General features: G+C 37.7%; 1 protein-coding gene across 9 annotated transcripts; it reads right to left on the bottom strand.

The window, feature by feature from the left end:
• On the bottom strand, window positions 18109–24728 carry LOC107630287 (general transcription factor 3C polypeptide 5-like). 9 transcript variants are annotated; one of them, XR_002359224.1, is made up of 8 exons: window positions 24153–24728; window positions 23900–23992; window positions 23706–23804; window positions 23181–23319; window positions 22598–22720; window positions 22424–22502; window positions 19572–20313; window positions 18109–19490 (listed from the first exon to the last, which is right to left on the bottom strand). XR_002359224.1 is itself a non-coding variant. In XM_021118740.1 (3 exons), exons 1-3 carry the CDS (start codon window positions 24004–24006, stop codon window positions 23247–23249), a joined length of 279 nt encoding a protein of 92 aa, XP_020974399.1. In that variant the 5' UTR covers window positions 24007–24039; the 3' UTR covers window positions 22730–23246. The 9 variants fall into 9 exon arrangements, 1 of the variants encoding a protein (XP_020974399.1); XR_002359227.1 differs by having other exon boundaries at window positions 22424–22460; XR_002359223.1 differs by lacking the exon at window positions 22598–22720 and having other exon boundaries at window positions 24153–24726.

The raw sequence follows: 25556 nt of genomic DNA, 5'->3' as shown, positions 1-25556 counted from the left end.
TCGTTAACATCAACAGTGGCCTCATTTATAACCTCATTCACATTCTCCTTCACAACCACACTCAACACCATATCCAATTCATTAACCTCACCACTGGTCTCATTCACACCTTCATTCTCCTTCTCATTAGTCTGACCGTCAACCTTATTAGTAACTTCAACCTCGTTGACATTATCATCACCTGGATTGACTTCAACCACACTATCAGTGCTACCATCAGACATGACTTCTTCATCAATGATTTCAGAGTTTGCATAAATGGGGTGATCAAAATATAGGTGGACAGTGTTGTCATTCTTCATCGCACTCTCACACATTCTCATGACTTCAGCATCTGTCCTAAGCACTCTAAGACCCTTACCTAAGTCTAAACCAGGTTTTAACCAGTACACCTCATTGTATCCAGGGTAACCTAAGTCTAGAAATAACCCCTCAACAAAGAATAAATTACATGTCTCTACATTCACCCTGTGTATCTCAGTTACTAAACCCCCGTCGTATATCACATTACCGTCAACACCCCTTTTCAAGGCACCCATGTGATGATAAACAAACATAACTAGACGATCCATCTAAAAAATCGTAGAGGGAAGATACAATGAATAAAACAATCAAAATGATCATAATGTTGTCGACAAAAGCCACGTAAATGAGAGGATGGAGTGAAGGCGAACTTACCTCTTCGTAGGTTTCTTCCTAGTGAAGACTGGGGTCACGATGATGCCACTAGCAACCCCTCACTGTTGACGCTACGCCTTCGACAATGTCTATCAACTCGTCTTCGTTCTTCTTCGCGCCAAGTTACCAGAGCAACGTCTCTCCCTCTTTACGTGACCTTTGAGTTTTACTCTTAGTGAAACACTAAGTCACAGTAAGTCACCAAGCAGTAACATCACTTGTTAATTTGGGATTAGGGAAAAGAGTTTTGATTTGGGGCAAAATGAAATTCAATTGATCTAATTTCCACCTAGGCTAACAAATTAATTAATTAGAAATTACAACTCAAATAAAACATGATTTGTCAGCAAAATCCGGTGTCCAGGTAAGCATTGTCCTCACCGGAGCTTTGGTCCGACAAGCTTATGGATACGTTTGTCAATTTTTAAAATTAACTAGGTACCATTTTGTCGATTACAATAGTCAGGTACCGCAATGTCAGTGTTTCAATCTTTCGGGTACTGATTTGGTCATTACCTCTTTTTTTTAAATAAGAATATAAAAAAGAAAAACAACAAAAAAACAAAAAGAAAAAGAAAAAGAACAATCCTACTTATTATAATTTTAGTTTAGTTAGTTTATTAACTTAATAAATTGAGAACTAGGCGAGGTGAGTAAATTTATTTCATCCACTTAGTTAATTTATTTAATTATTTAATAAATTGGCTACTTAATCATAGTAGATTAGTAGTAAACTAATTAGTAAAAAGATTGATATTAAATTGTACCACTCTTTTCATTAAAATGTTTTTTTAAATTAAGTTTAATATAAAATTGGACCGATTAGTAACCAAAAATATATACAAATTACTGATTAAAATACCCTTAAACTGAAAGTGGAGTATAAGTTACTACATTGATTCATGTGGTTGATTGTTGTAGGTAGTAAGGGACTGAATGTATATTATGAGGGACCGTGGGAGGATGTGTAGTTTAGTCTATGTTAGTTTTGAATTTTGATCACAGGTGCTTGTGTAGATACATCAGTTTGTCGCTGTCAAGTGTGGTTATGAGTTGTCACTAATAATGCAATGTTGTGACTTTTTCTTTTTGTTTTAGTGATAACATATACGGTTGGTTACTGGGTGTATATTTGTGCTAATTCTATTTAGTGAGTGTCCATGTGCAACCATGCATCTCAATCTCAAATATAAGAAATGAGGCATGTTTTTTAGAGAGAGATAAGTGTGGCTGCAAAGTTTCCAAGCCTATCTCTAATCTCTTGGTTGAATTTGTCAAGATGAAGAGTCGAGATTGCGCAAGTGTGATGAGGTATGAAGGACGATGCTTAGCCAGCCGGTCAAAGAATGAGTAACTGATTAGAAGAGTCAATGCTGTGTTTCAGTTGGTCTCATGATCTCATCCATATAAGGCGGCACGGTACACAATGCAATGCACCACCTTTGATAACATTTTTCTCCCCCCTTCTTTAAATTAGTTAGAGATATATATTATCTTATTATCTATATCTTGTGTGTTATTTTAATTGTAGAATAATTGGATTAAAGATATATATCGGTACCGCTTTTCGTTTGTTAGAATTATTACAAGTTTAGTTTAAAAGCTCTCTCTCTGGAATATTTTTTTTGTGTGTGTGTCAAGTTGAACATTTAATTTTTTTTTTGAACAAGAGAGCTCAATACAATACAGTGGAGCAGCATACAATCAAACTGAGGACATTAAAATAAAGGAAATAAAGCAAAATAAATTAATTACCCCTGTTGTCATCTCCGACATTGCCATCAACAACAACACAGTTCCTGCTACTCCACTCTCTATAACTGGTCAAGGACTATTGATACACCTCTTCTGAACCACCTTCTTTGGAATTAAAAATACGTCTGTTCCTCTCAAGCCATATATTCCAAATGACCGCAAAGAAGCACCTTAACCACCGATTCCACTCCTCATTACTGTTCACGACACTTGTCCAACTCTCAAAATGTTCCTTGAGTGAGCCCGGAATAGACCACGCTCTCCCGAGATCAGAAAGCCATTGACACCATACCTGCCAAGTAAACTCACACCCCAGGAACAGGTGGTAAATATGTTCAACATCTCTTTTACAAAACACACATATATTGTCCCCATGCCTAAGTATTCCCAATCTATGTAGTCTTTCTTTAGTGTTTACTCTTTCTATCAGCACAAACCAAATAAATAACTCCACTTGTGGTGGCGCCAAACCTTTCCAAATGGTTCTGGTGAAGCTGAAACTTGTGATATCCTCTGGGAGAGTCTCTGATTGCACCACCTGCACAAAAGAGTTAGTTAAAAAAATTCCTTCCTTGCCATACTTCCATACAAGTCTGTCTTGCTTATCACTTGCTAGTTTTATAGGCCTTAAAACCTCATGTAACCTATTCAATAATTCCAACTCCCATTGATATAGGCCTCGCCTCCACTGGAAATTCCATACCTACTCTAACCCATCCCAAAACCCGCAATCCCCTATGACAGATCCTTGCTGGTTTGAAATAGAGAAAAGTCTCGGAAACCTCAACCTGAGGGAACCGCCTTGTAACCAAACATCTTCCCAGAAAAGAGTCCTCCTGCCATCACCCACCTCCATAGACAACCCAGTAATCATCTTGTCCCTTACATTACTATCCTTGAGCTGCAACTGGCATATGTCCTTCCACGGTCCCCCTTTAGTAGGCATTTGCTGAGATGATAACATCATATTGGGCTTCAGGTCGTAACAGGAGCAAACAACCTTCTTCCATAAAGGGCACTCCTCCTTTGAAAATCGCCACCACCACTTAAATAGTAGGGCGGAGTTCCTAATCACTGCATCTCCTACCCCCAAGCCTCCCTCATTTTTAGGGGCCTGAACCACTTCCCACTTGACTAGTGCTATCCCATTCCTTCCTTCCTCCTTACTCCATAAGAATCTTCTTTGTAATGATATCAACTTTTCTGCCACGGCCTTCGGCATCTTGTACAGGCTCAGATAGTACACTGGCAAGCTATTCAACACAGACTTAATAAGGACTAGCTTACCCGCTTTATTTAGCACCTTAGCCTTCCACAAACTGAGCTTTTCCTCAACCTTGTCAATTATCGGCTTCCATGTCTTTACCAGCCTCGGGTTTGCTCCTAAAGGAATGCCAAGATAACGGACTAGGAGGTTCGCTTCTTTACATCCCAATAAGCTACACATGTTGTCAGTCCAGAGCTGTTCACAATTGATTGGGATTAAGCTGGATTTATCAAAGTTAATCGTTAACCCCGACATAATCTCAAAACACCTTAAGAGTCTGGCATAGTTTCTAATGGTCTCCTCCTCCGGTGGGCAAAATAAAATAGTGTCGTCTGCGAACTGGAGATGTGATAACTCTATGTTTTTCTTCCCCACCAGCAGCGGCGAGATTCGTCTGTTTCTCACTGCCTCCCCTATCATCCTGTGTAAGACCTCCACAACCAGAACAAACAAGAACGGGGACAAAGGGTCACCTTGTCTCAAGCCTCTCTCCATCTTGAATGGTTTGGAAGGGGAGCCATTTATCAGAATTGCCATGGATGCGGAACCGATACTCTCCCTAACCCACTCTCTCCATCTCCGCCCAAATCCCATCTTCTGCAGCACAATATCCACAAAGTTCCACTTCACTCTATCATAAGCCTTCTGGAAGTCTAATTTAATAATTGCCGCCTTCTTCTTCCTTGCCTTCAGCCATTGCACTGTTTCGCACGCAATCAGAGCCCCATTATGAATTTTCCGACCTTTCACAAATGCATTTTGAGTCTCCCCTACTAAGCCTGGCATCACTGATCTCATCCTTCTGACCATCACCTTTGAAATGACTTTGTAGATGCATCCAACCATGCTGATCGGCCTGAGGTCTTTGATCTCTTTGGCTCCAGTGAACTTCGGAGCCAGAGCCACCCAAGTAACATTGGAATCAGGCGGCAACCTTGATGACCGAAAGAAATCCAGAACAGCTGTCGAGAACTCCTTGCCGATCTCATCCTATCACTTTTTGATGAAGTTCATATTATACCCATCACTACCTGGAGCCTTAGAGGATTCACAGTCCCAAACAGCCTCCCTAATCTCCACCAATGATGGTATGCACTCCAATGCACTGGATTCTTCTTCGTTAATCCGATTAACCAGACCGTCTCTAAACCCTATTACCGGGGATCTCTCCTGGTGATACAACTCTCTGTAGAAGTCTCTGATGGCAATCTTGATCCTACCTTGATTTCTTACCAACCTACCATTAATCACCAAAGCATCGATCCTATTGTTCCTTCTTCTTGCCGACGCCAAACTATGAAAGTACCGAGTGTTTTTTTATCCATGTCCTTCGCATGCCTAGAATGCGACATCTGTTTCCAGTGAACCTCTTTCCTCACATACCACTGCTTGCAACAACTTACTAGAGCCTTCCTTCTAGCCTCCATAGTACCATCATAGACACCATTTCCAACCATATCATCCACCCTCTTGATCTCCTCCTCAAAACGCTGAATTTTCTTTTCCAAGTCACCAAATTTCTCTTTATGCCATTTTCCCAAAGGCACCGTAAGAGCCTTCAATTTATCTGTGAACTGTCCCTCTCCAATATTCCGCCATTCCTCCCTGACCATTCTTAGGAATCCTTCATGTGTAAACCATGAGTCTAAAGTCCGGAACGGACGTGGGCCTCCTCTAAACTTAGTAACTTTGACTATTATTGGGCAATGATCTGACAAGCCTCTCGGACCACCTTTTAAACGAATCTCCGGGAACTCTTCAGTCCATTCTACACTCAGCAGGACTCTGTCAATATGACTACAGGATCTACCTCTATACCATGTAAACTTGCGATCATTCAGCGGTAAGTCCACTAACTGCATATCTTGGATCCAACCCTTGAAATCTTCTGCAGACGCTGTTAATCTGTCCTGATTTTTCCTTTCATCAACCCGTATCACCTCATTGAAGTCACCCAAGTAGCATATCGGGACTTGACATAACCCTGCTATATAGCTCAGTTCCTCCCAAACAACAAGTTTTTCAACTCTCATATGCGGACCATAAACCAAACAGAAAGCACAATGGAACTCATTTTTCAAAAAAACTACCTCAACACATAGCCACCTATCCCCTTTGTAACAGTTATTCATTCTAAATAGCAACTCATCCCACATTAATAACAGACCCCCAGATGTGCCTACCGATCCTACAAACTCCCATCCCACCGCATCATTTCCCCAAATACGTACGACATCGAATTTATTCACAACTTGCAATTTTATTTCAACCAAGCCTAACATATTTAATTTTTGCTTTTTTTTGAGCTCTTTTATCATACTCAATTTTCCAACCCCCCTCAACCCCCTAACATTCCAAGAGCTAAAAATCATTTTAAAACATTGTTACACACCTGTTTAAACTTTTTCGGTCTGCTTCTTCGCACCTTCTCTTTCAGTTTTGCTATCCTCCTCTTCTCAGCTATCGCTTCATTTTGTTCTTGTAATATCCTCATTAAGTCGTCTTCTTCATCGTACTGTACTGCTCCGGATTCAACAGCTAAATCCCACGCCTTTCTATTCTCAGCCAACTGTTCTTCAATTTTAGATATTTGTTGCCCTTCATTTGTTTCCACGATTCCAGTTGCACTACTGCCCTCATCCACTATTGCAGGAGCCAGGCTTCTCTCTTCATCCACTGCATCAGCCCCCTCGGACATCGCTCCAGCCTCCTCGGCGTTTCTGCCAGTCCCACCTGCGCCGAACAGAGCAACTCTCTTCATATCCTGCCATGGAGCCACAGGACGTCTTGACAGGTTTCTAGGTAGACCATGGAAGCCCGCATCGCCATCTGTCCTCAGCACGGCATCCCCTTCAACTATCCCGATGGAGCCGTGGTAAGCGTCCAGGTGGTCTCTGCCTCGTCGTGGTACTGCCACTCCGGACTGACCATTGCACGGCGTCTCCATAGCCGTCAGGTCATCAGCCACAACGCTATCCTTCACTGCTAGACATCGCGAACCCAGATGGAGCATTACTCGGCCCGCTTGAGATGACGCACGCTCCCCATCAGTCCGAGTTTGATCCTTGGCTGGGCTGCATGTGCCAAATTCAGCTTGGTTTGGGCCTGCGGTGATGTAGCCCACGTTTAAATCCTCCAACCTGCTGTATCTCTTCTGATTTTTGGCCCAAACCTCATCCCATGCTTGGGCTCCCTTTTTTGTACAATAACAGTCTTCCTTCAGCCCATTATCATATTCCCAACTAACCATTTGTTCTGAACACGAATCATTAACCAAATCAGTAAATTCCTTTAATTTAGCGATTCTATCTGAAACAAAGCCTTCCGTTACTCTTGGAATTTGAAAATGAATTGAATTGTCATTATTCCATTCATTCAATATGTCTTCTTGAATTACCAAATTGTCCTTTCCATAATCTTCCTCCCTTGGAGTCGCCATCACCAAATCAGCCGCCGGATCACCAATTACCAAACCACCGCGCGCACCGGAGCACTCGCATATTTCTGGAAAATAAGTTTTATCTGTTTCCGCAATCTTCAGCTCCCTTCCAAGGCTCTCATGATTAACCTCTTTAACTAGAACGTCAAATCCACTAGTCCCAATTGTGATGTGGATCCACTCGTTGATTCTGTCCATACAATAAGTGTCAATTTGTACCCGCACCACGCTGAAGGAGAGGCAAGATTCCGTGGCCTGATCGCATCCAACAACTTCCCCCCATTGGCTCCCTATCAACTTGAATGTATCTGGTGACCATGTATGCAAGGGAATACCGAAACACTCTAGCCATACCCTTCGAGTATCGCTCCGCTCCTCCTCATCCCATCTCCATACCCTATGAAAAAACTTGAGAAGGTTGTTCAGTTCGAACGTGTACGCCTCTTCAGCACTAAGAATACTGTCAAACGTCAGGAGTGCTTTGTGTGCTCCTAATTCTCTGATTTCCACCACCTGGGGTACATTCTTCTTAATCATTGCCTTCAAAGAGTTATAGTCAATTGTCTTTGTCGTTCCGCCTACTAGACTACTCTGCAGCCAGACCAGGTTTTCTTTTGCCACTGGCACTTCCAACTTCTTCATCCACCTATTGCCGAGCGGTTCCCCTGGTGCTTCGTTCTTCTTAACCTCTTTCACATAGCCGATCTCTTCCTTTTGTCGCACTTCATGTAAGGGTTGAGCCTTGATTGAATTCCGTGCGTGGTTTTCCTCTTGATGTCCCATCGTCGATTTCAATTCCTTAGTGCGTCGATATCTAGCTTCTCCTACTGTGATAAACTTCCCTCGTAACCTCATCCCATTCATTTCCGCGATAGCCTTCGTAGCTCCTCCCTTGGTTGTATATCGGATGAACGCGAAAATGTACAGGGTTCCATGTTTTTGTTTTCGTGACAGGTAGATATCATTAATCCGCCCAGTCCAATTGAACAGATGATGCAACTCCTTCTTAGAAATATCTTCTGGAAGATGATCAACGAATATAGTGAACGATTCATTTTCCAATCAATAGTACTCTTCTCTATTCCAAACCCTAGGATCTTTACGAAAATCCTACTTCTACCCCTCTCAGTGTTTCCCACCCCTCTCTCTCTCTCTCTCTCTCTCTCTCTCTCATCCTCATATCTGATTCCAGTACACAACAATCCTCTACATCAAGTGTAACCAAGTAAGGAAGATTGCTGGGTAAATTTCCTTTCAGTTTCGGACAGCTTGTCAGAGATAAGTTGAACATTTAATTTTAACCAATGGAATGTTATTTAAAAAATAAAATAAAGAGAAAAAAATAGGTCCTTGACCTTTAGTCCCACGGACATTTTCGTTCTTGGTTTTTGAAAAATACTTTTAAATTTCTGATTTTCACAAAACTTGGACGGATCAATCCCTCCATTCAAATGCCTCCGTCAGAGTGTCATACCCAACGAAAAAGTCTGACGTGGCTCCTGTAATGCTTGTCACGCGCGTACGCGTTGCTTGGCAGATTTCCCTCTCACGCGTCGCCATGAATTCAACAAATCCTCATTTTTTCATGAATTTTCTACTTTGCATGATTTTTTTCCATTTCTTTCAAGTCATTCTTGTCTTCAAAACTTTAAATTACTCAAACAAACATATCAAGGCATCGAATGGGAGAAAAGTAAATTAAATTTAGCTCTAACCCGATTACAATCCTTGAAAAGACCTCTTGATATGTGTATCCATGCATTGAATATATGTTGATTGGTAGAAGAAGAGCAAGCCTTAGAAAGCAAGATTAGTAGAGAATTGAGAGAATCGACCCTCAAACACTAGGGAGATTAGAGTACAAACACTTCCGGTGAGGGTTCAATAATACTCATTCCCTTGTTCCTTACTTTCACGAGCTTTCTTCTTGCAAGTATATTTATACTTCATTTTGAGATTTGAATTAGTGGAATTCATAAATCATCATACTATCTTAGCCTTACTTGTTCATATATGTTCTTGGAGATTGATTCATTTTTAACCAAGTAGGTAGACGCATTTTGCATATTAGTTGATGAACTACAAGAGTTTAGCATGAGGATATGCTAATGTTTAAGTGTGAGAAAGTTGATGAACCACAATTTTATGGTTTATATTATATTGAATTTGATGGATTTTATCAACTTTTTCCATATTTATTTACTAAAATAGCATGGTTTTGTGAATTTCTCCTAAGTGTGTTTAATTATTGAAAACATGCTTTCTAGGTTTTTCTTGAAAGAGCCTAGCAGCGGAAACGACACAAATATCCAACACAAGAATAATATGGAAGCACTCATAACACAATATGGCAGCAACTATAACAAGCAAATATAGCAAGTAAAGCAATAATAAGAACACACTGAGATTTTAACGTGGAAAACCCCCTCAATGTGAGAGGTAAAAATCACGAGTCGTCCAGACCAATGAAATAGCTCCACTATAATCAAATGAGGTACAAGAGATTCTCAAACAAAGCACAAAAAAAGTGCATATAACCCGCCAAAACATCAAAGCACCAAAGCTTACAAATTAGAAACAAGAAGATGAAATATACCCAAAAAACAGAGCTGCTGTCGAAGCCAATTTCTCCCTCTGCAGACCTCCAATTAAAATCTTCACCGTTCAGAATAAAGAAAAAGATGTGAAAAATCTACAGTCCAAATTTCACGTTGATCTAACGGTGAAAGAATGAGAAACTTCTGTTCCAAGATTGCTGCTCTGTATAAAAATGGGAAACCTAATTTCTCTCTTGTGAAGCCAATTTCTCTCACTGCAAATCTCCAATCAACATCTCCACCGACTAGAATGAAGAACAAGATGATAGTAACACACATTTTAAATTTTAAGCTGATCCAACGGTGAACAATTGAGAAAATGCCATTTAAAATTTACTGCTTTGGACAAAAATGATAATTCTATTTTTTTCCCTTCTCTTTTTCTCTTTGGTGGCTACTCTCTTTTTCTCAAATGACCTCCAAAATCTGAATTAGGGTTGTGATACTAGGGTGCAAGAATACACCCCCCAAAATATTGGGCTTGGACCTCACAAAGGAGAGAAAAAAAACCCAACAAATCTCCCCCTTCTCGACTAGGTGGAGGCTCTCGCCATTCCGGCGATCAAACAACATGTTTCAAACTTTTCTCTTGACAATGCTTTTGTCATCATATCAGCACCATTGTCATCAGTGTGAACTTTCTCAAGTTCGAACAACTTGGAATCTAACACATCCCGTATCCAGTGATACCTAATATCAATATGTTTAGATCTTGGATGAAAAGTAGAATTCTTGGCAAGATGAATAGCACTTTGGCTATCACACAATAACACATAACGGTCTTGCTTGAAACCAAGTGCTGCAAGAAACTTCTTCATCCACAACAACTCTTTACATGCTTCAGTTGCTGCAATAAACTCTGCCTCTGTGGTAGAAAGTGCAACACACTTCTGTAGCCTTGACTGCCATGAAATAGCTCCCCCTGCAAACTTGACCAAATAACCTGAAGTAGACTTTCGAGAATCAATATCTCCTGCCATGTCTGCATCAGTAAAGCCAACTAGCAAAGGTTTCTCACCACCAAAACTCAAACTCAAGTTAGTTGTACCTTTGAGATATCTCATAATCCATTTAACAGCATTCAAATGTTCTTCACCTGGATTAGAGAGAAAACGACTCACAGTACTAACCGCATGAGCAATGTCTGGTCTAGTACACACCATAGCATACATCAAGCTTCCAACAGCTAAGGCATAAGAAATTTCATCCATTGCTTGTTTCTCCTCATCAGTGGTTGGACACTGCTTGGTACTCAACTTAAAATGAGGAGCAAAAGAACTAGCAACACATTTGGAATCATTCATGCCAAACCTTTGAAGCACCTTCTTTATGTACTTCTCCTGTGACAAATAAAGCTTCTTGGAATCTCTATAACGAGTAATAGTCTCCAAAATTTGTTTGGCAGGACCCAAGTCCTTCATAGCAAAGAACTTGCTCAATTGTTTCTTCAACTCATTAATCCTCAAAGCATTCTTACCCACAATCAAAATATCATCCACATAAAGCAAAAGAATGATAAAATCATTATCAGAAAATTTTTGCACAAATACACAATGATCTGAAGTTGTCTTACGGTAACCATACTTCCCCATAACAGATTCAAACTTCTTGTACCACTGTCTTGGAGCTTGCTTCAACCCATAAAGACTCTTCTTAAGCTTGCACACAAAATCTTTCTTTCCTTTAACAACAAAGCCCTCCGGTTGCTCCATGTAGATCTCCTTATCTAAATCACCATGAAAAAAAACTGTCTTCACATCCATTTGCTTAATCTCCAAATCAAGAGACGCTGCTAATCCAAGCACAGCACGAATGGATGACATCCTCACAACAAGAGAAAAAATCTCCTCATAATCAACACCTTTTCTTTGGCTAAAACCTCTAACAACCAATCTAGCCTTATACCGAGGCTTAGAATTGTGTTCTTCATTCTTGATTCTGAATACCCATTTGTTCTTCAAAACTCGCATACCCTTCGGTAGCTTCACCAACTCATAGGTATCATTCTCAAGCAAGGACTTCATTTCTTCTTGCATAGCTTCAAGCCATTGAGCTTTGCTTTCATCTTCAACAGCCTCTCCAAAGTATTCAGGTTCTTCCCCATCAGTCAACAAAACAAACTCATGTGGAGAATACCTTGATGAAGGCTTTCTCTCTCTTGTAGACCTTCTAAGTGCATTTGCAGGAATTTCTAAAGATGGTTCTTCATCTTGATCATCATCACCAACTTCATCAAGTATCGAATCAACTGTTCCATCTTCACCTGCACTTGTATCATGCTCATTATTTTGAGCTTCAACTCTACCATCTTCTACCATAGGCATAGAGGGAGTAATATCCAAGTCAGAAAAATCATCACTAGGCTAAACCATTGGCTTCTCCGCATTATCAACATCCTTCAATGTTTGGTCTTCAACAAAGACAACATCTCTACTCTGAATTACCTTCTTGCTAATAGGATCATAAAACCTGTAACCAAACTCATCCATGCCATAGCCAATAAAAATACATTGCCTAGTCTTTACATCAAGCTTAGATCTCTCATCTTTAGGAATATGAACAAAAACTTTACATCCAAAGACTCTTAAATGATCATAAGAACATCTTTACCTGACCATACCTTCTCTGGCACTTCAAATTGCAAGGGAACACATGGTGTCTGGTTCAAGACATGAACAACAGTGCTCAAAGCTTTACCCCAAAAGGATTTTGCCAATCCAGACTGTGACAATAAGCACCTAACTCTTTCAACCAATGTTCTGTTCATCCTTTCAGCCAAGCCATTCAACTGAGGAGTCTTCGGAGGAGTCTTCTGATGTCTTATATCATGCTCTTTACAATAAGCATCAAATGGACCTGAGTACTCACCACCATTGTCAGTACGAATGTATTTCAACTTCTTCCCAGTTTCTCTTTCAACAGAAGCTTGAAATTGCTTGAACACATTCAAAACTTGATCTTTGGTCTTCAAAGTGTAAACCCATAATTTCCTAGAATGATCATCAATAAAGGTTACAAAATAGATAGACCCTCCAAATGTTCTTGTCTTCATCGGCCCACATACATCAAAATGCACCAAGTCAAGTATCTCTGACTTCCTTGAAGGTGGGTGGCTCTTGAAAGAAACCCTGTTCTGTTTCCCAGCAAAGCAATGGTTGTACTTTTGCAAAGCAATCTTACAACCAGATAAAAGATTCCTCTTGGATAACATATTCATGCCCTTCTCACTCATATGACATAATCTCTTATGCTATAAATCAGTTTCATCAACAAACTCAGCAGCATTAACAACATCTTTCACAATCTTTACTTGAGTTAAATAAAGAGTAGCGTGTCGAGTACCTCTAGCAACAACCATGGAACTCTTGGTGAGCTTCCAACTATCACGAGAGAATGAGCTATCCAAGTCTTCATCACATAACTTACCAACAGAAAGTAAGTTCAACCGAATATCTGGAACATGCTTCACACGCTTCAAAGTCAACTTGGTACGGTTGGAGATTTCCAAGCAAACCTGTCCAACACCGGCACATTTTGCAACACCTTGATGAGCCATTTTCACATCACCAAAATCACCAGGAGTATAAGACGTAAACAAATCCCTCCTAGATGTAACATGAATAGAAGCACCGCTATCAATCACCCAACTAGTGCTATTATCAACAAGGTTAACAGATTCAAAATTCTCAACAACAAAAAAATCATCATGAGTTACATTAACCTTGTCTTCCTTGCTACCATCATCTTTATTTGTGCTCTTGTCTTTACTTGCCTTGGCTTTCTCCTTCTTTAGCTGCCAACAAAATTTCTTCACATGTCCCTTTTGACCACAATGATGACATTCAATATTCTTATACTTTCTTCGAGACTTGCTTCTGCTTTGATCTCTACCTTTAGGACCTCGACTTTTGCTTCTCCCCCTAAACTCAGAAACAAGAACATCTGAATGTGTAGTCGATGTACCTTGTGACTTTCTTCTCATCTCTTCATTCAAAACACTACTCTTGGCAAGATCTATAGAGATTACACCATCAGGAGCAGAATTGGACAATGACATTCTGAGAATTTCCCACGAGTCTGGTAAGGAGTCAAGAAGTAACAATCCTTGAACCTCTTCATCAAACTTGATACCCATGAAAGATAACTGATTCATAATTCCTTAGAAATTATTCAAGTGATCTGTCATTGATGTCCCATCTGTATACTTCAAAGCCAACAACTGCTTGATCAAAAATATCTTGTTATTCCCAGTTTTTCGAGCATACAACTGTTCAAGCTTAATCCAAAGAGTCCGAGCATGTGTCTCTCCAATAATATGGTTCAACACATTATCGTCAATCCACTGCCTAATATATCCACAGACTTGTCTATGCAACAAAGTCCAATCATCATCAGATTTATCATTAGACTTCTCTGTACCAAAAACTGGTTGATGAAAACTTTTGACATAAAGTAAATCTTCCATTTTTGACTTTTACAAATCATAATTAGGACCATTAAGAGTGATCATCCTACTAGTATTAGTATTAGCTTCCATTGTTCATAAAATCACAAGCCCAGAAAAATACCAACAAGCTCTGATGCCAGTATGAAAGAGCCTAGTAGCGGAAACGACACAAATGTCCAACACAAGAATAATATGGAAACACTCACAATATAATATGGCAGCAACTATAACAAGCAAATATAGCAAGTAAAGCAATAATAAGAACACACCGAGATTTTAATGTGGAAAACCCCTCAATGTGAGAGGTAAAAACCACGAGTCGTCCAGACCAATGAAATAGCTCCACTATAATCAAATGAGGTACAAGAGAGTCTCAAACAAAGCACAAAAAAGTACATATAACCAGCCAAAACATCAAATCACCAAAGCTTACAAATTAGAAGCAAGAAGATGAAATATACCCAAAAAATAAAGCTGCTGTCGAAGCCAATTTCTCCCTCTTTAGACCTTCAATTAAAATCTTCACCGTTCAGAAGGAAGAATAAGATGTGAAGAATCTACAGTCCAAATTTTACGTCGATCCAACGGTGAAAGAATGAGAAACCTCCGTTCCAAGATTGTTACTCTGTGTAAAAACGGAAAACCTAATTTCTCTCTTGCGAAGATAATTTCTCTCACTGCAAATCTTCAATCAACATCTCCACCAACCAGAATGAAGAACAAGATGATAGGAACACACAGTTTAAATTTTAAGCCGATCCAACGGTGAACAATTGAGAAACTGCTATTTAAAATTTACTGCTTTGGGCAAAAATGAAAATTCTGTTTTTTTTTTCCTTCTCTTTTTCTCTTTGGTGGCTACTCTCTTTCTCTCAAATGACCTCTAAAATCTGAATTAGAGTTGTGACACTAGGGTGCAAGAATACACCCCCAAAATGTTGGGCTTGGGCCTCACAAAGGAGAGGAAAAAAACCCAACATTTCTCTCATTCGATGCCTTGATATGTTTGTTTGAGTGATTTAAAGTTTTGAAGGCAAGAATGACTTGAAAGAAATGGAAAAAAAGCATACAAAGTAGAGAACTCATAAAGAAATGAGGATTTGCTGAATTCATGGTGACGCGTAGCGCGTACGCGTGAGAGGAAAGTCTGCCAGGCGATGTGTACGCGTGACCCACGCGTATGCGTGACAAGTATTACGGGAGTCACGTTAGACTTTTCCGTTGGGTTTGACGGAGGCATTTGGACGGAGGGACTGATCCGTCCAAGTTTTGTGAAGGTCACGGACTTAAAAGTATTTTTCAATGGTTAGGGACGAAAATATCTGCGGGACAAAAGATCAGGACCTATTTGTCATTTTCTCTAAAATAAAATAAAATAAAATGATAATGCATGCTATGTTCTTTAATTTATATCTATAAATAAATGACATATGCAAGCATTAGACTAGTACTAGTATTTTTACCCATAATAACATTATGAGAATATAAACCTTTTAAAATTACGTCGGATTTGTCTTAACATTATAGATTATGGTATAAAATATTTATAGAATCAAACTAATTTTACAAAAAAAAAAATCGTAGGGGACAAAAGTCGCATCGGCTAAGAAGACCAAGATCTCCGTTGATTTTACGGGAATATAAATATTTTAAAACTACATCGGTTTTGTCCTGACATTATAGATTATGACACAAAAGATTTATAGAATCAAACCACTCTTACAAAAAAGTCGTAGGGGACAAAAGTCCCCGTTGAGTAAGAAAGACCAAAGTCTTCGTAGATAAAAAAAATCAAATAATAAGATTTTTAATTATTATTTTCATGTGAAAAAGTTTAATTTATTAATAATAATTAATTTTAACATTTGATTAGGTGTTAAGTTTGTTACACAAATAGAAATAATTAATTTTTATGCTTGCTATTTAAAATAATTATTTTTCTCTCTTTTTATATAAAAATATAATTAGATATTAGTATAAAAAAATTATATTGATAGTTGTAAAATTAACTCAAAATCAATTTTTTATACAATTGAATGTTGATTCTAACTTTAATCATAACATTAGTATTCTATCCAAATTATATGTAATAAATATTTGAAAGAAAAGAAATAAAAATATAGATTAGAAAGATAAACGGTGAAAATTTAAAACTAAATAAAAAAACTAAAAAAATATGTATATAATAATAATAATATTTTTTATTTGAATTATATCATTTTGTTAAATTTATTTTTTGTAGAATAGAAAGGTAGAAAAAATAGAGAATGAGAAAAAAAAAGAGAAAGATAAAGATGAAGAATGATAGAGGGAGTTTGTTAATTTTGAAAGAAAAAATTTATTTTAATTGTAATAAAAAAATTTCAGGTAGTACATTTTAATTTGTCAAATTACTAATATAGAATATAAATTATAAATTATATATAGAGTTGGAAGGGTAGAGAGAAATAGAAAAAAAGGAGAGGTAGATGAGAGAATTTAGGAAGATAATTTATTAAAATTTAGATAGTAATATATATTTCAATTTTAATACAATTAAAAAATATTATATTGTATATTTTAATTGTCAAATTTGTAATTAGTCATTGATAATGATATATAAAAGAGATAGAGTGGTTGAAGGAATGAGAAAGATAGAGAAAAAGAAAGGGAAGAGGGGAGAACTCTTTAATTTTTTAGGAAAATATTTGATTTCAATTGCAATGATGAAATGACATGTGGTATATTTTGATTGTAAAATTAGTAGGAAGGAGAAAAGGACTCTTTAATTTTAGAAAAAAAATTGATTTCAATTGTAATGAGGGAGTTTTGATTGAAAAATTAATAGGGAAGAGGAAAGATCTTTTTAATTTTGGAGGAAAAGATTTGATTTCAATTATAATAAAGAAGTAACATGTGACACATTTTAGATGTAAAATTAGTAATATATAATAGATAATAGATAAAATAGATATAATAGATGTAGCAACAACAACAATAACAACAATAACAACAATAACAAGTATGATCAAGAAATAAAGATGCAATAACTTAAAGTGACTCTTGACACTCGACTCATGTATAATGTATCAAATTAATTTTTAAGATTTTAATTGTCTTATTAAATATTAATACCTTTGAAATTGATTTTCGAATGCTATAACGATTCTTCAACTTCTTTTAAAAAGTAACTCTTCCGAGTTCGGACAGATTAATAAGTTGACATTCTTAATACCATGCAGGATATATTTAAATAAAACAAAATTGTTAAAATTGTTTTATTTTGGCCACCAATAAAAACATATGCAATGTAATTTTGTTATATCTAGGTTGCATTTTTTGGTTTGATTTTGCAAGAAAAGGTGTGCTAATGTTGGTGAAGAGTAAGGCATTGTTTGGATGCAAGATAAAAAATAAGAGAAAAGAAAATAGAAGGAAAGAAAATGAGAAGAAAGAAAATAAAAGAAAAAATAATTTTTTTATATGTTGTTTGGATGAAGAGAAAATTGATGGAAAGAAAATAGAAAAAATTTTTTCTTTTGTTTGGATGAAAGAAAAGGGAAGAAGAGAGAAAATTATACCAGAGTAAAATTATATTTACCCTTACCTATATTATATATAATTATACTTTAGGGCAAATGACTTGATTAACTCCAATGCATTTCAATATGTCCTGAATGTCCCAAATCAAAAAATGCAACGTCAAAGTCCCAAACTAGATTTCTATGTAAATCGAATTGAGTGAATTTGATTTAGTGTAACACGTAGTAAATCGAATCAATTTGATTCTAATTAGGTAAAAAACGAACTTCAATTAAAATCGAATCAAATGATCAATTCGATTTAGTGATGAACATAAATCGAATGAATTAAATTCAATTTACACATGCAACCAACGTTAAAGTAAATCGAATTTAAATGTTTCGATTTACAAAGCAATGAGGTATATAAAAATGAGCTGGTATACGAAATTTTGTAGAAGAGTGAGATTCACAATGGCTAGTGATGAGAGTTTTGTAGCTCTTGTGCACTATAGAGGGTCCATTAAGAAGAAAACGCGATCGAGAATTAAGTTCACTGACAAGGACCCGCTGAGTGTTTTTTTCAAACCTTCGACCAGTTTCGTTGAGTTTAAGAATACTATACTCCAGAGACTAGGACTGCATGGCGTGAAACGGGTGGAGAAGTTGTTCTATCGAATTCCAATTTCCGTGTTACGCGATGATGTAAAGTATGATTCATTCGTTATTAGCAGTGACGAAGATATGCAGGTGCTGTTTCATTGCCGCCGTCAATTTCCTGAGGTGAGGACTCCGGAGTTGTTGCCAAAAATTGTGGATGTGGCATCTAATTCTGGAGGCTTGAACAGGAATATGCACTCCACAGGACATCTAGCCAGCTCTAGTGCATTGCCTGTTGGATCCTCATCAGCAATGCCGGTGATTGCACCCTAGCCAGATTTAGTGACTTCACCATCCTTTGCCATCAATCTGAATCGCAGTTGTGATGCATTAGTTGGCGAGGCTGGACCGTTGGGAGACAGTGCTTTCGCGGCGCCCAGTTCTCCTCCGTGTGTTCTGGTATTGGGAGAGGTTGGAGCACCCAATGGGGTTGAGGATGCATTGCAGGATGATGATGATGATGATGATGATGATGTGGAGCCTGCACGATTGCTACAGATGATAGCGAGGAGGAGACACCACGAACGACTCCACCTGTGAGTGGAAAAGCATCTAGTTCAGGTACTAATCAGTACCTCCCGGACTTCTCTGCTCTGGACTTAGATGCCATGGCACCTTAGGAGGATCCCTCTGTACCTGTTGGTTTCGGGGCAAGAGACTCCCAAAATGCAGGAGGTGTAGCTGAATTTCAGGTCGGTCAGCAGTTTCAGGATAAAGAGGAAGTCGTGCTTAGCATGAAGACCTATAGCATTCGCCACGGGGTTGAGTACAAGGTATTGGAGTCGGATCACCGCAAGTACTATGGCAAGTGCAAGGAGTTCCGGAGCGGTTGCGTATGGCTAATCCGGGTCAGCCTCCACCAGCGAAAAAGGATTTGGGAGGTAAAATGGTACAATGGTCCTCATACTTGTCTAGCCACATCGATCTCTAGTGACCACAGAAAGCTTGATTATCATGTCATATCGGCCTTCATTATGCCCCTGATCATAGCAGATGCTACCACGTCGATTAAGGTACTGCAGATGCCATGGAAGCACACTTCGGGTTCAAACCGATGTATAGGAGGGTTTGGATGGCCAAACAGAAGGCCATGGCACAAATTTACGGAGGCCCCTTGTCGCTCAAGCTCGGCTGATAACCTCCCTATCTGATAACCAAAACATTTAGTTAACAATAATTTTAAATGCTTAAAAATGGAAAATACTTCACATAAGTAAATGGATACTACCTCGACGCCAACGGCCAATGAAATACATCAAATTCGTCCCACCAGAATCCAGGGAACCTCCAAAAGATCCACGACTGGAGTAGCTACAGTGGACCAGCCAACTTGATGACATTTCTGTTTGCCACACGGCACATGCACCTGTATAGCCATGACAACGTAGCAGAACCCCAACTGTACTGACCCATGTCCTCCAACCTGGCGAGGTACGGCAGCCATCGGATATGGAGGCGGGTACCTGACTTGTCCCCAAACAGCTGCATCGATAGGAGCATCATCATGTACGCACGGGCATACCTCCTAATCGTCTCCTCATCTGCCCCCTGTGGAAGCTCACTAAACGTCTCCTCAAACTATGTGCACTTCACTGTGAACTTGTCGATGTAGTTCGCATGAGGAATACCTCAAGCAGCTCCTCAAACCAAACCCATGGTGGTCGGCCACCCTCAATATATCGTGGAAAGTCTGTCAGGCATCTGCTAACATACTGACCGTCGATCGGGAGACCAAGGTGGTACGCTACATCCTGTAGTATGATCGTGCACTCGCCAAATAGCATGTGGAATGTATGCGTCTCGGGGTGCCATTGCTCTACGAAGGCGCTGACCAACGGCTCGTCCAACCAAAACCAGCGCTCGTTCAATCTTGCAAGATGGTAAAGACCAGCCATCTGCAAGTAAGGAACGATCCTATCATCCAAAATCATCCCGTGCTGCCGTCTCATGTTGTTGATGCATCGATGGGGCTGCATAAGAATACAAGATGACTTCTCACATTCGTCACAAAAAAACTGCTCGATGCATCAAAATTTCTAGTTACCACAGACATTGCATGTCATCACTTTGCAAATATTTTTTCACTAAATCCCTACCAATCTTTTAAAGATAATTACGCTAACCTCTACACTACTCACGATCCAATTCTTCCTTTTAACAAAAAAATATTAATATGAGATAAAAACATGTTCTTTTTATTATTAACACACATAAAAACCTGTACTTAACTCTGTTGATGACTCTACGGCTAACCCTGTTCTATTTCTAATGACTCACTAAGTCTGACATGAACTAAATTCAAATATCTGTTTTTGGATTTATTTTAAAAATCCCACACTAACAGTTCTAACTAACTACTAATTTATTTAAAAAAAATTAAATATTTAAAACCACTAATCTCAAGGTGGATGGCACCAGTAATATGCGCGACTCCATCCAGTCGATACAGACGATTCGGATCGTCCTTCATGCATACAGATTTGGTTGTTCCCGGGGGTTGCTTTCAGAGAATTTCGGATCTGGTGGTGGGGTTGGGAGTGGGGTATGAGGCTTCTAGTTCGAATCAACTGATTTTGATTTGTTTATATAGCAAAGATGCAAGCAAATCGAATCAATTAGATTCGAATTACATTTGACGACAAGTACATGTAAATCGAAACAAGTAAATTCGATTTACAAAACCATCAAATCGAATTAAGTGGTTTCGATTTACATTGGACATGAAATCCGTTGGCTAAAACGAATCTTGTTAATTTGATTTACACGTATTTAAAAATCGAACTCACTAAATTCGATTTATTCATTTCTTTATCATTCACGTAATTCGAATTGACTAGTTTCAATTTTTATTCAATTTCCTATTTCAATTAATTCGAATTCACTCAATTCGATTTATATAGAAATGTAGTTTGAGACTTTGACGTTGTATTTTTTGGTTTGGGACAATTAGGACATATTGAAGTTCTTTTGATTTATTGAAGTCATTTGCCCTATACTTTATTAATATATTCAAGTCATTTTTTTAATAGAAAAAAATCATCCAAATTATATTTTAAGATTTTAAAATATTATCTGTGTTAACAATAATAACTTTTTTTGAAGTTATCATTTTTTATTGTCTTTTAAATGTCATAAACAAAAAGATGTATCATTGTTTTTTAAATATATACAAATAAATAATTTCATAAAAGAATAATAAATTTACTCATAGGCTACATCATTAATCTTTTTAATCATATTTAAGAAAAAATTTTAATAAATTGTCTTTACAAAATAAAATATTAACATCAGAAGTGACTAACATTTCTTTCTTATTACATGCAATAAAAAATCATATACAATTTTTATAAACATATAATAAAATACCAAAAGAGTAACAATGACCAGGACTCCAGGAGAGTAATATTTTATCACCACACACCGATTTCAAAAAGGATAATTCTTCATAGTTAGAGTCATCAATATACGCTTACTTCCAAAAATCAATTCTACGTAGCTGGAGCTATCGAAAATGGATCCTCTCCAGTTTTTTCAACACTTGAGAAAATGCAGTGTGATCTCTCACTGTTAACTTTATAAGTGGGGCCAAAATTAAATATGAGAGAGAGAACAATGAAGGGTGAAAGATCACAATTGACACCATCCAGTTTTTTCTTCACTAGAGAGGATCCACTTCCGGAGTTATCCATACATATCTACTTCAAATAAAAAAAGATTTTTCTTAGTTAAAGATATTACCAGATGATTCATTTCTGCTTGTACTAAATAGTATACTAAATATTTTCAAGTATTATGATTTCTACACAAGCATATACAACAAATATAAATTAACACAAAAATCAGAGTTGATCATAAAAAACTATTTTATCGATATTTTTTTATTTAAACAACCAACCAATCTCAAACTATCAACAAAAAGTGACTTGCAACCATGTATTAACATAAATAAAACAAAGAATGATATGTTGTTCAAATACATGAAGATATACTCATATTTTACGACAATAAAAAACACATAATCAATTGTTAAAAACAGTAACCTCAAATTAACCAGAAATTAAGTGCGTATAAAAATTATACCTGTAATGGTGAATGTTTTCTAGAAGTATCACATCTCCTAAGCGAACACCAGCATCAGTCATGAAATGAAAAAGAGCATCTAGTTGCATTTCAGGTGGGATACCAAAAAGTTTGACAATTTTTCTACCCAGTTTCACATAAAAACTAATAACATTGCATCTGACATGAACCTACCAAACCTAATTCAGTCAACATATCTCATACATCTGAATCGTTGTAAAAGTGAGGCCTGCTTTGTTGCATAATCAAGGTTCTGAAAATCGAACCGGTCATCAAACCGCTCTAGCTACTGGTTCACTGGTTCATAGGTTTAACCGGTTCGACCGTGGTTGAACCGAAAAAACCGTTTTATAATAAAATAATAAATAAAATATAAATAAACACATGAAAATATAATTATATTCTAATGTAAACTTTAAAATATCATTCAAATTAAAAATACTACATAAACCAGAATGTTATAATCTCATTCAAATACAAATTCAAAAGTCAAAAAATAAAACAACCAATCAAACATAACATAGCAACATCAATATGCACAAAATTTCAGAATAGAAGAAAATTTTATGGAGTAAAACAGCTACCTATTTGCTCATTCAATCAAAGAGGAAGGAGGAAGAAAAAAAGGACAAAGTCCATATCATCCATAGTTAACATAGAACTCTACCTCATGCTAGGGGAATGAAGAGCAGAGTAGAGTACTTTGCTAACTTACATATCTGAGTTGAGATATTCAATAAAGGTTCACAAAACTTACAGTGCAAGATGCCTGTGATGGAGGCTTATTTATTTCTGATTGAATATAATCATCAACAAGCTCGAATTACTGTAAAGATGTCTGCATCTTGTAAGGGAATGCTCGAAAGGTGCATATATCTTCCCATCTAGGTTTTAGCCTAAATAAAACAAATGCCTTAAGAAATGAGAAAACAGCACAAAGAACAATATACTAATCATAGAAAGTGACAGCCACCAAAATCAAATGTTATTATATCAAGGTACATGAAAAAATCCAGTTTTAGGATGCATAACAAAACCAATGAGGACTAATTGAAGATCAGATCAGATCCAATATATATATATATACATAACAAAACCTATAAGGACTAATTGACATGATGAAGATTTTGCATTCTCAAAACCCTGGAGAAAAGTATAAACTATTAATATTTATATAAAAAACAATCTCGTCCCAGATAAGATTCTAATGCTGAAAAGAACTCCTAAATAATAGCTACAGACAAATATACTAAGAAATTTACAAATAAGGAGTAAGTCATACATGCGAGAATCAGGATCTTTGCGTGGATCATATCCTTTCTTGATCCAGAACCTTAGAAATGGTCCATTGAAAAAGTAGTAGGAAATTCTAGACAAAAGCCTACAAGAATAAAGAATAAAAGGTTACTGCACAAGTATCTAGCATTTCAATTGCTGCAAATTAAAAAGCCAATGACTAGATTTTGGGCAAGTCACCTTCTAAGCTTGCTATGTGTAAATCTTAAGCCGATATCAAGCAAGCGTTCAGTAAGAGCATTTTTGGACCATATAGGCCGTTCATCAAACAATCTAGATACAGCCATGTTCAGTTCATCAGAATTCAGTTCATCAGAATCAATGAAATCACAAAATCAGTTCATAACAGTTTCAGAGAGTAGAGACTCAGAGTTCAGTTCATCAGAATCAGATTTCATCACAAAATCATGTTCATAACTAAATTAAAAATTACCTGGAAATGAGGAAATCTATTGCTTTCTCTCAGAGCTCGAAGGACAACGCTTCAACGCTTCAACGCTTCTCTATTGCTTTTTCAGAGGCAGAGCTCGACGGAGGTGACATGCGAAGTGGCTGAGGGCGCGACGGAGCTGTGTGCGCGACGGAGCTGACGGCGGGAAGGTGCTGACTGCGCGAGGTATCGGAAGGCGCGACGGACCCAACAGCGCCACGGAGCTGACGGCGCGACGCTGGTGACGGCGTGACGGTGCTGAAGCGCGACGGAGGTGAGTGCGTTGAGGTGAGTGCGACGGCGGTGAGTGCGTTGAGGGCCTCGTGGAGTCGTGGGTGTTGTTCTGTTCTGTGGGAGGCTGGAGTGATGAGAACTGAGAAACTGGAGGCTGGACGAAGTGGAGGCTGCGAAGGGGAGAAGGGAATTAGGGTTCCCACAACACAAAACGGCGGCGTTTTGCTGCAAGGTTAAAAAACCGGCCGGGTTCCGGTTCGGTTCGACCGATCGGTAACCGGCCGGTTCGTCGGTTCAAGGCCGGTTTTCAAATTCTGCGGTTTTTCTTATTATCCGAATCGCTTCAACAGCCGGTTCACGGTTCGACCAGCCGGTTCGAACCGGTTTTCAGAACATTGTGCATAATAGCTAATACTTTTTCAGCAATTGTAACTTATCTTTCAATTAATGAGACTTGTTTTTCAGTAACAAAAACTTATCTCTTAACCACAGAAGCTTGTCTCTTAACTGATTCAACCTGTGTCTCTGAGCCACATCATCTTTTGCAGCATCGGCCATAGTAGTAATTCCAAATGCAACTTTCTCATATTGTGCCTCCAAAAAATCATTCATAGGAGACTCACGCTTTGTACCTCTTGAAGTTGAAGTCTCTCCTAATTGATTTAGCTAAGTATAAGGTGCACTTGGTGAATCTAAATTAGCAAAAAATGTAGAAGTATCTGTTCCATATTATAACATCTATGTCAGAAAATCCAATATTTTCAAACAAGTCATTCAAGTCAATAAAATTTCTATCAAGTTGTTGAATTCTTTCTCGTGAAGTAGCTGTCTCTTTACTAGTAGCTCTATCAGTTTTGAACAACTCTTTTAAAGTATCATAATGCTTAATTTGTATTTTTTTATTTTTCTACATGTAGTTTTTCTTACCTAAAAAAAAATGCTAAAATTATTTTGTGACTAACTGCATCAATAATAAAAATAAGGGATAAGTACGATTTTGGTCCCTAACGTTGAGGGTCAGAATCGAAACCGTCCCTGATGTAATTTTCAACTTAAAATTGTCCTTAATGTTGCATTTCAATTTAAAATCGTCATTTTTAATAAATTTTTTTAATTTATTCCAAATTTACCCTTACTTTAATAAAAAAATATAAAATAAAAAAAACACGTTTT

This window comes from Arachis ipaensis, chromosome B03 (genome assembly GCF_000816755.2).
Source record: "Arachis ipaensis cultivar K30076 chromosome B03, Araip1.1, whole genome shotgun sequence".
Classification (NCBI taxonomy): domain Eukaryota; kingdom Viridiplantae; phylum Streptophyta; class Magnoliopsida; order Fabales; family Fabaceae; genus Arachis; species Arachis ipaensis.
This window is presented reverse-complemented; position numbering and strand designations above follow the sequence as displayed.